Source organism: Pristis pectinata, chromosome 20, assembly GCF_009764475.1.
Source record: "Pristis pectinata isolate sPriPec2 chromosome 20, sPriPec2.1.pri, whole genome shotgun sequence".
Lineage (NCBI taxonomy): Eukaryota > Metazoa > Chordata > Chondrichthyes > Rhinopristiformes > Pristidae > Pristis > Pristis pectinata.
This window is the reverse complement of record NC_067424.1, coordinates 25,039,189-25,053,250: the sequence shown is the minus strand read 5'-3', so window position 1 is coordinate 25,053,250 and position 14,062 is coordinate 25,039,189. Positions and strand designations below refer to the sequence as shown.

Sequence of the window (14,062 nt, the reverse complement as noted above, 5' to 3'; positions counted from 1 at the left end):
CATGTGTGATTAAATGGTAACAAGTAGTAACAGTGTAAGCTATTTCCAATGAGCAAGGCTTCTCTTCCCCCCCCCCCCCCCCATCGACTCATCTCTGCAAATAAATATGCAATGTGAAGGCTCATGAGAATAATATTGATATTTGCTCTTTGGTAATTAAGCACAAATCTGTTGTGCCAAATGCTTGGTTAATTGTACCTCAATTCCATATTAATCATTTCAAAACATGACAAAATAAATAGAAGCAGGAGTAGATGTTATGGACTGCTTTCAATTCATTAAGACCTCAACTGATCCTAGGTCTTGTCCACCTTCCCACTGATCCTTCACTCTGACCCAACTATTGATTAGGACCAACAAAACTTGAACAAGAAGCACAAATAATTTATTTCCCTATTGTCACTTCCTTGGACTTCCCTTTCTGAAGGTTACAGTAAAATGTATCCCAAGAAAACAAAACATGCACAAGATTTCTATCCTTTAGACAAGCTGACTCACTAGCCTGGATTTGGTCTCAGTGGTGAAGTCACAATGCTAATCACTGACTGTGGGGGAAAAAAAACTTCCCACCGTGATCTAGCAACCTTTATGCATGAACTTGCATTTTTCTGACATCATTTGGTGTCAGGTGTCAACCTGTTTGGCAGTCTTAGCATGAGCAGCCAAATACATTCTCAGCTGAGCAACCAAGCACATTGAAGAATACTTATGGTTACAAAAAAAAGAATCAGGAAAATTAAGTGTTCTGATTATTAGCAAATTTAATAAACCTATTACATTTCAAAATGGTGATTGGAACAAATGTATAAAATTGTGGAGGAAGCAGAAATGTCAAACTATTCAAATAAAAAAAGTATAATCCATGTACAAAATTCTTTAAGGTCATATGATTTGCAAAGCAATGATGATGATAGTATACCATTAAAAACCCACTTACACCTCCTTCCACAAGGCTTACCGTTTTCAGGGTATTGTACAGCAGACTGGTTTGTAAATACCTGACATTTTCAACTTATTGATTTTAGGTGATATTTTGGAGAAGGTTGTAAAACAGCACTTCTTACAGGGGACAGGGAATCAACATCAGGAACTGCTGGATTTCCCCATTTAAAAGTGTAAGCGATACAAGTAGCTCAATGGTATAATAACAGAGTGCTGATAGTTTCACCATCAATATAACTGGCCACTAATTTGGATCTGTGTGCATACTTTGGTCAATAGGATACATGGCCTAAGTTGCACAAAAACACCTCTACTAACAGCACTGTGCCACAATTAGAGCTGCTGCCTCACAGCTCCACTGACCTCCCATGCCATCTGTATAGAGTTTGCACATTTTCCCTGTGACTGTGCAGGTTTCCTCCAAGTGTTTTGGTTTCCTCCCCCATTCCAGAGACACAAAATGGAACATTCCAAAGCAAATCTACACATCAAACCAGAACTTTGTATATTGATGCACGAAGTTGTGTGAATAGCTTTCAGATGTATATATCCAATACCTGTAAAGTGAAACTGTGTTCAACTATCAGTGCATCAATATTGTTGCATGCCATATGTTAAAACACTCAGCACATTTCTCAGGTTTTAATTTGTATGCTCATTGATGAGAGCAGATTTTAGATGCCTAAACCGATAAACATTAATGAAGTGAAAAAAAGATGTGTTTTCCAATATGAAAAGTGCACATGCAAAACACACAATATAGTGGCATAAATTAAACTGTGCTTCCAAAATTCTGTTCCAGCTTGTCATTCTGCAAACATTATTTTTCTCCACTGTAATTGGAAGCTATCTATAGGAATTAATCAGATAGGGGAATTGAAAGCTTTTTGAATGAAATTCTTTTCATACATTACTGGTGGTAGAGAAACAAGGCAAAGGTTTTAAGATTCATAGGGATATTACCTTGCCTCAAAGATTTTGATTTTGAGCAGAGATAAAGCAAGAAGTTTTGGATTCTCTGGAATATTGAACTTAAGTGGCTAGTTAACCGAAATTTCTTATCTCTTATTCACCTTATAATATTCATCCCTAAAGACAATGTACAAAACATGAATGGTAAGTGTTTCTAATTTTCCTGCAAGGTATTGAGCCACATCCAACTTTAAACTTTATTATCCTCAGGACAATTTCCAATGATTTCATTTCTCCTGACAATATGCATTAATTTTTCATATTCTACATGAATGCAATTGCATTGGCTGAATGCCAGGATTTAGAAATAAAGTGTGGGTGTGGAAGTGACCATGACCCTTGTTTATTTTGCACAATTATATTTCCATAATGGTGCACATTGGCAATGCATGTTGTGGACAATTGGCTGATCTGTTGTGAGCCATTGTGTTTGGCCATCATATGTAACTTTGCTGTTTCTTCATATAAATTGTGCCTTAAGGAACCATGAGGCATGCCAATAGCACCTGTGTTATAACTGTCAATATCCATGAGGTGATCAATACATTAAAGCCTGTGACTATAGCCATTACCAATGACCCCATTCAAAAACCCACGGCAAGTAGTTGAATGTACAAGGGCACATGACTATTCCTCCAAAATAACATTTTTAGCCATCTAACCTTTTAATGATTGCAGTGTAATGTTTTTATTCCTAGCAGAAAGAAACAAATCTTTTCTACAGTCTGAAAAGTAACAATAGAATTTACGTCATTCTGCTGATAACAATTGAACAAATGTTTAATGTACTTGCTTGCTACTCCTTCATTTTCTCTTAATAAGAGTGCTAACACATTTAGTTTAATTTGCCTGGAAATCTATATGGTTATAATATCTCCAATCTTTCCAGGAGACACTAGTTTTTGATTAAAAGGTAGAACAGCTTTATTTTTTTGATGATTTTCTGGCATTCGAGCCAGAAAATGCTTGTATATTAAAATTCAAAATATTCTAGGTTCCAGTAAAACAATCTTCAGTGGAACCAAATCTTTAGCAAATACAATTTAAATTCTGGTCTAAACTAGATATTCAGTCAAACTAAATTTCTGAATTGAGTACAACAAGCAGTCAGTGTACTTTTGTAGATTCTGCACTGGATCAGGAATAATTTTGTACCTCTGGGTGTCCTCTGCATTAAAGTTCCACCTGCTTGAGCCATCAACATTTTAGTACCAGACACTTTTCCCCATGAATTCCTCATGCTGGTTTCTGTAAGCATAGCTTTAGCAAGCAGCTTTCCAACTGTTAATGTTTTCACAACAATTTTAACTTGAAGGTCAGTGAGCAGGAGGTGGCAGTTACAATAACAACATCTGCCTTGATGTTTGCTCAGCAGCTCTCGTCAGTGGGTAAAGTTGGTAGCCAAAGCCTTTGCTTACCATCCATAGCTGAAGAAGAATAAATGACAAAAGTATAAATGCAGGGAGTAAACTCACTTGGCGATTATAAAGATACTCACACATTCACACTCAATTTAGAAACAGTTTCTTCCCCTCTGCCTTCTAAATGGTTTGATTTCTAAACAGTCTATGAACACTACCTCATTATTCCTTTTTTTTGCACTATTTATTTTGTAATTTATAGTAATTTTGTTTTTGCACTGCACTGCTGTTGCAAAACAACAAATTACACAATATACGAGTCAGTGATAATTAACCCAATTCTAAAATATTATCCCATCATCTATTGGAATTGGTTTATTATTGTCACTTGTGCCAAGGTACAGTGGAAAAACTTGCCTTGCATAGTTCATTTGGATCAATTCATTACACAGTGCATTGAGGTAGTACAGGGTAAAACAATACAGAATGCAAAGTGTCACAGCTGCAGAGAAAGTGCATTGCAGGTAGACAATAAGGTGCAAGGTTATAACGAGGTAGATTGAGATGTCATTAGTCCATTTTATTGTACTAGGGAACCATTTAATAGTCTTGCAACAGCAGGATAGAACCTGCCCTCGAGCCTGGTGGTATGTGCTTTCAGGCTTTTGTATCTTCTGTCTGATGGGAGAGGGGAGAAGAGGGAATATCCCGGTGGGTGGGGTCTTTGATTATGCTGGCTGCTTTACCAAGGCAGTGAGGAGTATAGACAGATTCCATGGAGGGGAGGCTGGTTTCCGTGATGTGCTGAGCTGTGTCCACAACTCTCTGCAGTTTCTTGCAGTCATGGGCAGAGCAGTCACCATACCAAGCTGTGATGCATCCAGTTAGGATGCTTTCTATGGTGCATTGATAAAAGTTGGTGAGTGTCAAAGGGGACATGCCAAATTTCTTTAGCCTCCTGAGGAAGTAGAGGCACTGGTGAGCTTTCTAGGCTATGGCATCTATGTGATTGGACCAGGACAGGCTATTGGTGATGTTCACTCCTAGGAACTTGAAGCTCTCGACCCTCTTGACCTCAGCACTGTTGATGTAGACAGGTGCATTTGCACCGCCCCCCTTCCTGAAGTCAATGACCAGCTCTTTTGTTTTGCTGACATTGAGGGAAGTGGTTGTTGTCATGACACCCTGTAACTAAGCTCCCTATCTCCTTTCTGTACTCTGACTCATTTTTTGAGATACAGCACACTACGGTGGTATCATCTGCAAACTTATAGATGGTGTTAGAGCACAATCTGGCTATGCATGCATGAGTGTAAAGGGAGTAGAGTAGGGGACTGAGGACGCAGCCTTGTGGGGCACCAGTGTTGAAAATAATTGCAGAGTTGTTGCTACCTATCCTTAATGATTGTAGTCAGTTGGTCAGGAAGTCAAGGATCCAGTTGCAAAGGGAAGTGTTGAATTCCAGGTCCTGGAGTTTGGTGATGAGTTTGCTTGGAATTATAGTATTGAATATGGAGCTATAGTCAATAAACAATAGTCTATTGTAGGCATTTTTACTGTCCAGATACTCCAGAGATGATTGTAGGGCCGGGGAGATGGCATCCGTCGTAGGCCTGTTTTGATGGTAGGTGAATTGCGGTGGGTCAAAGTTGTCTAGGATGCTGGAGTTAATGTGTGTCATGACCAGCCTCTCAAAGTACTTCATGATGGTGGATGTCAGAGCCACTGGGCAGTAGTCATTAAGGCATATTACCTTGTTTTTCTTAGGTACTGGGATGATAGTGGTCTTAAAGCAGGTGGGAACCTCAAATTGAAGCAGGGAAAGGTTAAAGATGTCTGCAAATACCCCCACCAGCTGATCTATGGAAAATAACTACCTCAGATATGCTTTAAAATGCACTTTCTGGTATGTTTTAAAGCCGATTTATATCATTTCACCCAATCTCTTTAGGCAAATAAAATGATTAAATGCACATCCATTCAGTCCCCTGTACAGCTAGATCAATATGTGGAGCTGTACTTGGACATAGGGTTGATGGCTCTTCAAATGTTGGTGATTAGACTACACAGTGAGACATTAGCTGGCAATCCCTGCCCAGCATTGTTCAGTTTGCAGAATGGAATCCTTGCCACCACCGTTTAGCCTGTCACTGTAAGGCAATATCTCAAGATCCCTTAAAAGCCCCAAAGTTGATACGTGGGAACTGAAAAGGGCAAGAAAGATGCTCATTACCAAAGTACTCTCTCTCCAAAAGTGGTATCAGAAATCCTTCCACCATTGCCCCAAAAGCCACTGCCACACTTCTCTAACCCAGGGAATGGTGGGTTCAGTAACAGCAAGTTAAGAGATGAGCTTGTAATAAAGCAAAATAACATCACAGGTTTCATTTGTGGGGAGAGAAGCTTCCAATGAACAGAACTTTCAGTTCAGTCTGTGAAAACAGGAGCTTAACTATATTTTTTCCATGATGTTTATTTGCCAGCTCCACACTGCCTTCATTTTATGAAACAAGTTAACAATGGTATAATTTTAGAAGTGAAACAGATACTGAAAATGTACATTTTTCAGTGATGTGGTTTGAGTTAACACAAGCACCCCCATGTTGTCCAATTTTCATTTACACTTGTGTTCCAGTTCTTCAGTTCCAATGTCTGTTTGGAAAAGGTGGGGACACAGGGTTTGTGGTATAATTTAAGTTTCAAGTTTCTGGTACATGCAGGTTTTAATGCTGCCAATCATTTCCTGCTTCACATCACCAGTGGGAAAGAAGGTTGTGAGATTTATGAATTTAAAAGATGTTGTAATATCAACATCAGTGACTAATACTGTTGACACTAGGACCTCTTTTCAATCAATCAGTTGTTAATTTTACTTTCCCACTTTTATGGCATGCCCTGAATGAAAATGTGAAAAATATGTTCACTTTGGGTAATTTCCATTTAAACTGGTAATAGAGAATGTTTACCAAGAGGTAGAGAGTGAGAAATGAAACATGACTAGACAGACTCCCAACTCTATCATATCTGTTCGAACAACATTGCACTACAACAGCATAACTTATTTGAATGAGGCAATTTTAATCTTCCAGTTCCTGTGTTATAACTTGAAACAGGTCATAGGAACCTTTTTTGTAAAACTGATAGCTAATACATGCTGCTTTTCTCTCTCATGTTAAAACACTCTTGATACAATAAAATTAATATTGAACCTCCATTGGTCAGGTGGTTCCAATCAAACATTAAGTGGCTGCTTTAAAACATTAAGAATCCCCAAATGCCCAGAGAATGTAGCTGGAACAACACATGTCTGGATAATACCATGCATCATTCCAGCTATATACTGGGTGTTACAATAACAGAAGCTTTGGTTATAAGGATTTTATAACTGTAAATACAGTGTGTACTTTAGCATAAGATGCCAGTTTTGTTTTGCACCACAAAATACAATCCATCTTTCATTTTGAGAATAAGACCAGATAATTTCAGATGTCTTCCAAAAATTTAAATAGTCTAATTATTCATTCTCAATGTTTAGCATAGTGATCTATTCCAAGGATTATTTGCTCTCTAATTTGAATGCTATCGTCTGAAGAACAGTAGTAATATCCATTTCATTATAAAACATCATCAGTTAACAGTGCTAGACAAGAGCTTGCTTTTCCCATCCCTTCAAATCAAAACAATGTATTTGTAACTGTTAAATTGGTGCACTTTATTGTGGAGTAGAATGTCTGCTACTTACATTTATGTATGAATGAAGATGTTAAGTATTCCACGAACTAGTTAACTCAACTCTGTTTCTTGCGAATTTAGAAAAAGTTGCAGGATCATCATTCTTTCAGAAAGAGCTACGATCAAAGTAAGACAAAGGCCTCTTTCATATGTATATGGCCTGCCTCACCTTCCAACTATCTGCAGCTTTGTGGCTAACATGTTGGTCTGGGGATTTCTTGTGCGGACATGCTGTATATGCACGTGCTTGATATGAAGAACTAACTATTTATATAGGATCTGTACTCCTTGTACTCAAATGTTTCTTCCTTTAGTTCCATGGCCTCTTGTTTAATGCAAACTCACACTTTAACAATACTGCAATGAATAATTTTGAAAGAAAACAGAAAATGCTGGAAATAACAGATCAAGTAAACAGATCTTGTTGAGAAGAAACAATGACCTTTCATCATAACTGGGAAAAATGAGAATTATTCCCACTTCTGATGAATGTCATTGACCCAAAACATGCATTCTGTCTCTGTTACAACAGTTGCTGCTAGATCTGCTGAATATTTCCAGTATTTCTGATTTCTGGAAATGCGCAGTTTTTTTGCTGATGAATAATTCTCAGCTGGCACACCACTTTATCAAACTGAACATCAGACATCTTGCTTGCAATTAGTGAAGGCAAATAAAATGAAGATAATGCATATGTCTGCTGGTAAACAAATCTTATGTGAAGTATGTTTGTACAATCTCAGCTGTTCTTAGAGTATTTAAAAATAAAATTTCAGTATATCAAGCATTCTCATTGGATGAAGCCATGGTGATGACTGATCAGCAAAGCAAGGAGAATTAGAAGAAATAAAGTGAAGGATACTCTTGTCAACTCATGTTTTTTTGATGCGATGGAACTTTTTATAAACATGCACCAAAAATGTGCTTGATACAATCATGTCAAGCATGCAACAAAAAATGAGAAAGTGTTCCCTTTTCATTGCTCATGAGCTCAAATACATATGCTTTGTTCAGTACAATCCAAAAATTCAATAACATACAGGAGTAAAAGAGGGGGTTTATTTTTTTTTGATATAGTACCACATTATGGAACTTTAATGATTGAAATTTCACCAAGTGCCATTTTCAGTGGATTACCAGCTCCAGAATTATGCACCAGAGTTTTACATAAGACTGTTTACCAGCATGGTGTAAATTGCATGAAGTGGGATTTCTGTACTTTTAAGTTATTGCTTGGGTTTACTTTCATACTCGCACCAGGACTTATCAGTCCCATGAGATAACTGTGCACAGCATGTACACAAGGCTATTTTCTTGGTCACTTTTGAAATTAACATAAAAAGGCACAGATAAGCATTTGAAAACCTTTAGCAGCAACTTGTTAAAAAAATTAAAGAATTCATGTCTGGAATTCACCTTATTTTTTAAAAAAAAGAACATTTTTACATTTCTGGGAGGAGGCAGTTTATTATTTGCTTTCCTTCCTCTATTCCTCCCCTCCCCCCCCCCCCCGGAATTGTATTTACCTCATCAGGGGACAATGTAGGGTTCTATTGCAAAGATCTTAAAGCTCTATCCAGCTGGGAGAAATTGTGAAGGCTACTGACTGTCTTAATGCTGATGTTTTGCCAAAAGTGAGATGCAAATATTCTCCTTTGAAGAATTGGTTGTTGAAAACCAAGAACGAGTTAGGATGGAAATTAAAGCAACTTTACTTTCGAAAGGAGACCCCAATAACAAAATCTCTTTTCTTAAAATTCCCAAAGTAACCCACTAAAAGTGCATGTTACTGTCTGACATTCTCAAGCTATGATTTGGAATGTGTCCAAAATTTATACAAAACATGGAGCCTCTGATGGATACAGTCTTGATACTTCCTACTAACATTTCCAAGAACCCATACATAGGATGCATAATAAACCCACAATTTATCTCATTAATCTGGAGCGTTCATATACATTTCCTGTTGCTATTGCATAGTGTGCTATTGTGTAACAGCACTGATACCAGCAATATGGGACTTTTACATGGTTAAAAATATTCCAGGACACTTTGCAGGAGCTTAAAGAGGAACACATTGCAAACAGATTGCTTCTAGTTGGTTGTCGGATTTAATCAGGTTCCTTTAGAATACATTTTCATCTAAAGTACACATTCCAGGCATATTTGTTCACAGTAACTCCACATACAAAGAATGGAAGAAAACAAATCTATTAATAAGGTGTGTCACTTTAAAATGAAGTGCTGATTGCATCATTTTAAAAGCGACCTCATTCCATATTTATTTACACATTTATCAGCAGTAGAAAATTGCCAATGTTCAATTTTTAGTCTTTAAAAGGTACTTGTTTCAATGTTTTGACCTTTTTTCTTAATTTTTTTTTAAAAACTAGGAGTAACACATCAAAATGAAAGTGTCAATTTTACAGATCGGGAATCAAGCTGAAGCAGCATATATAATTCTCTTGAAGACGATGAACTTCTTAACACAAGCTTGATTAATGGAGCTAGCTTCAAAAGGAATTATTTCACAGTAAAACAATGATATTTTAATAAAGGGGATTCAACTACTTTCAAAACTTGTGTAACAGAAAAATATGCAATTTATTAATTAATTAAAATTGAGTTCCAATTTAAACAAATACCATTACTGGAGTAAATTAGGCTCAAACTTTGTAAAATAAGATGCTTTAAATTTTACATTTTTTTTTATGGTTGAGAATTCACTGTCATGTTTGTTCCATTTCAGTTATTTTCCTTGAAAATAAAGTGTTTAAATGGTAACAAGTCTTCACATTGTGTTGCTTTGTATTTAGTTTGTGAGCATCATAATTTACCAATAAATAATAGCTAGGAACAAATTTCCCTAAGGTAATTTCTCAGCATAAATTATTTCCAAATTTTTTTTAACAACTTGGGGTCATTTACACCATTCATTACATAGTGGAACATAACTGGATTTATGGGGTCTTACTGGAATGTTACAAAGTATGGCGCAATAAATAATAGATGCTCCTTTAGGACTGACCCTACCAACATAAAACAAAGAGCTAAATGAACTCATCCACTGCAGTTGGAGACATGCTGCTGTGTTAGAAACACATTACCAATTGAAGAACTTTTGGGTTAAGCCCTGTTGTTTGGAGAAGGGGAGTGGAGAAAATACAACACATACCAAAAATTATGGGGTATGTGCCACCTTTGATGTTAAATCTGCCAAACAGCATCTCAGTAATGCCACATATAGTAAAGTAAAAAGGTACTAGGTTTCGAATACTGCTTTAAGATTTCAGCTTCACTCTAAATTATATAGTGCAGAGTTACACAGGAGTATTATTTTGTTAGAGGTGCCAGTAATAAGCTGGGACTCCATTTCTTATTTCATCCACAGGCCCCTATTTCAAGATGTAGTTTCCTTTCCCAGTAATGACATCCCACATGTTGATGAGCACAAAAAGAAACAAAGAAAATGATTGTATGAAAGATCCAGTTCTTCTAGTTCATTTCAAGCTCTTATCTTGTGGCGCTGGCATCAGTGGTTGTCATTAATTCAAATGAACATGACTCAATATAGAATCCATTGCTTCCTTTCCAGTAATAGAAAATGCTATTTGTGTCTTTTCAAAACACAAAACTGAGTTCTTTTGAAAGGTGAAACAAAAGGGATGGGAGCTTCTATTAAAAATAAAGACAGCTGTTCCCCTTTTGACAATGCCTGCTTTCCAGACAGTTGTAACATTCCCCTTATACTCCCTATTTTTTGTCAAACTAAATTTATCCTTGTCTTGCCAAATGCACATTTTAATTATGTAGTAATTACCTTCTACTAAAAATACAGTTAATTATTAGGTACACAGTTAACTTATTTAGATTGGAGATGCAGTAAGGTGTGCATAAAGACATACATTTGGGCTTCTGAGTATTGTCCAAGAGCTTATCATTTTTTCCCCCTACTACATAATGAATTTCCTTAAAGGTTGGTCGTTTGGAGTATTTATGAGTTTGTAGTCGTGTGTATAAACATCGTGCAGTTTCACTAAATTCAAAAGTTGTTAATTTTTTTCTATATTTATTGACTCCTTTAAAGATCTTACAAGTGGAACTAATAATGATAATGGAAAAGAACACAGTTGATCATACAGACAGGAAGCTGAAGTGGTCAGCTTCATCCCAGCTGCTCTCAGCATTTACATTGGTCGTAGCTTAGAGAACCAGAGGCAAGTTATTTAACAACTGAAGTATGTAGTTTGGGTAACACTGTGAACTGTCACCATGGGATCTTAACCATTAAATTCCAAAGCTAAATGGATGTCATCCTCAATTATTTCCCATCTTTACAGGAATGGATCCAGTGAGATGGCATCCTAAGTCAATCTCTTGCTTTGTCAACCTAACCAGGGAACACGCATCTCATTACCAAATTTCTCCTCCTCTATCTTGTCCCAGAGTAGTGTAGATATTTCAGGTACTACAGGAGGACCCTAATGGCAGTCTTCTCCAGGTTTCTGGTAGTCCTGTAATTATATTTATACTGACACAGTGGCACTATTCAAAGTGCATATAAATGAGGCAGACACATACATAGCCACTTTGAATTGGTTTTGTATCAAAAGAAATTGGTTGCAAACATTTATCAATGATACTACATGGATAGCAATCTCCAGACAATAACCTCAACTGAGGGAGATAAATAGTGGTCAGAGCTTACCAGGAATTCAAACTGGTGCAGCCCCGAGACAGCACATTCCACAGAGCTGTCTCACATTGTACAAGAACAACAACTTGCTGACCATTAGAAAATTTCTTTCTGCTACCTAATTAATGATCAATTTACTAAACAGAAAATGCCAGGCATCACCATGTCTTATCCTAGATTTCAACACTGTGCACATAAGCCAAGGCCAACTCCAGCCCTGCTGATAATCTGCTATGGATGGCTGCTATTAAAAGTCATACATGTTCTTTGTCAAGGCAGCAAATACCCTTGTTCAGAAGCCCCTCCCACACACCTTCACACTCCTGACTAGATGGAGGATAGTCCAAACACAAGAATCTTAACAGCATCCAGAACAGAGCTGTCCACTTGATTGGGACCGTATCAATCATCCCAAACATTTAATTACTCCACATACCACAGCTGCAGTTTGTACCAGTCTACAAAAATGCCCTATAGTTGTTTCCCTAGCTGCTGTAAAACCCCTCCCAAATGCATGGCCATCACTACCAATAAAAAGAACACTAGACACATAGGAAATCCATACTACATATCAACCAGACTTGGAAATATATCGTGATGGGTCTAAATCCTAGAACTCTCTTACCAACAGCACTGTGGGAGTACCTTCACTGGAAGGAGCAGTTCAGCAGGTTGCTCCTCATCTTCAAGAAGAATTAGGGAAAACAATAAATACTCGCCTTGCTAGTGCTGCCCAAAGCTGGTCAATGACTATTAAAAACTACTCTGCAATGAGCCAGAAACATTTCCAGCAGTAGTGTGGTATAAATATGGGAGTGATGATGTTGATTGGAATTCTTGTTAGTGTTTGCTACACTGCAATCAGCTAAATGATGCATTATGCACAGAAAATGTGCAGTAAGTGTGATTGCAAGTGCACCTATTTAAGGGCAGAAGGATTTTTGGCCCACCTTTTAGTAGTGAATTCTGGGAGTTCAAACACTGAAAAAAAAAAGAACAAATAATAATATAGTTAACTATTGCTGCAGAGACAGTGATGCAAAAGGGATGCCATGATACAACACCTGACCAATTTTTTTTTACTGCTTGACATAACTTAGGCTGTTGCAATGTATGGCAGGATAAATCAAGATTATATTCCTTCCTTTATGATAGCAGTACGAGAGCATCCTGGTTTCACTCTACTAAAGTTTCAAAATTTGAAAGAAACTGTTCATTTACGCATGATTGAAATTTTAATGATTTTAGTGGTCCTGGTCTAGAAACCTTTGACAATTTGGGGAAAATCCATACTATACACCATATATCCATACACAATTCCCCATGCAACGTAAGATGACAAAGCCTTCCATGCAATGTGCCATCCACACTGTTGAGATATCAGTTGTAGGTGGGCTCCCAAAGCTAGGCTGGTGGTGGTTGGGGCCCTCAAAAACCTCAGGGGAAAAAAAGATTTGGAAGAGAGGAACTTACTATCAACCCCTGGAACACCCTGGTGAAATATTCACTGCTAGATTTTGCAATAGTGACCCAGGCAGGGAAGAAATCTAAGGTAATGCAGAGGCAGGGTTTCACAAGCCAAATAAGGCATATGTACCATGAATTCACAGTAGAGAAATCAAGAGAGCAGTGTCAATCATTCATTGGATTCTGATTGATGTCACTCAATCATCTCCTCTGATGTCAATGCATAACCATTTCATTCACAAGGACGGCAATATTGTTGCAGAACAGCAGTCTCACACACAAAGTATCCAATCATAATTAGGGTTTTAGGCAGAATTCTATCATATAGCATGAAAAGTGTTTTGCATAGTAGAATTTTAAATTGGAATTTTTGCTGCAATTAGAAAATAAATTTAACTGATATGTTTTCAATAGGCCTTTTGGAAAACACATACATTTTATATTCATCACCAGTGCATTCCTGCTGCAAAAGGAATGCAAGTGAAGTGGACCCATCTTTTTCTTTTTGGTAACAGTCAAAGATCACATAACCAGATGATATGAAGTTGAGAAAGTTCAAGAGGCTATTTTGAGAAAGAAAATAAATACAAAATACTTGTTGTGAATGTTTCTTTATAAACATATTTTCAGCCTTTAAGTTTTGTAAGAGATGTACACATTCTGATCATGTGGAAATGGGACATGTCCTGTTTATTTTGCAATCAATTTCACATGCTCCAAACATAATGTAGAAGTTTAAGTACTGGATTCATTTATTTAGTTATACTATCCCTCAACTGGCCTCATTTTAAATTTCAAGGGAATACCATTTATTTTTGGCACTAACAGACTCAGATCAATTTTAGTGCAAAAATTTCATGTCATAATCTGCACCAGTCATTTCCACTTGTTT

At 37.1% G+C, this 14,062-nt stretch overlaps 1 protein-coding gene across 2 annotated transcripts in view; it reads left to right on the top strand.

Moving 5' to 3' along the window:
• LOC127580841 (ladinin-1-like) overlaps nucleotides 1–9,785 on the top strand; it is a 100,607-nt gene extending 90,822 nt beyond the window's left edge. Inside the window, exons 12-13 of one of the 2 annotated variants that reach the window (XM_052034776.1) lie at nucleotides 7,089–7,134; nucleotides 9,401–9,785. In XM_052034776.1, coding sequence (XP_051890736.1) covers nucleotides 7,089–7,134; nucleotides 9,401–9,453 — 99 coding nt within the window. In that variant the 3' untranslated portion in view covers nucleotides 9,454–9,785. The remainder of the gene's footprint in view (nucleotides 1–7,088; nucleotides 7,135–9,400) is intronic. The other variant, XM_052034779.1, reaches the window with a different exon arrangement.
• The last annotated feature ends 4,277 nt before the right edge of the window (nucleotides 9,786–14,062 follow it).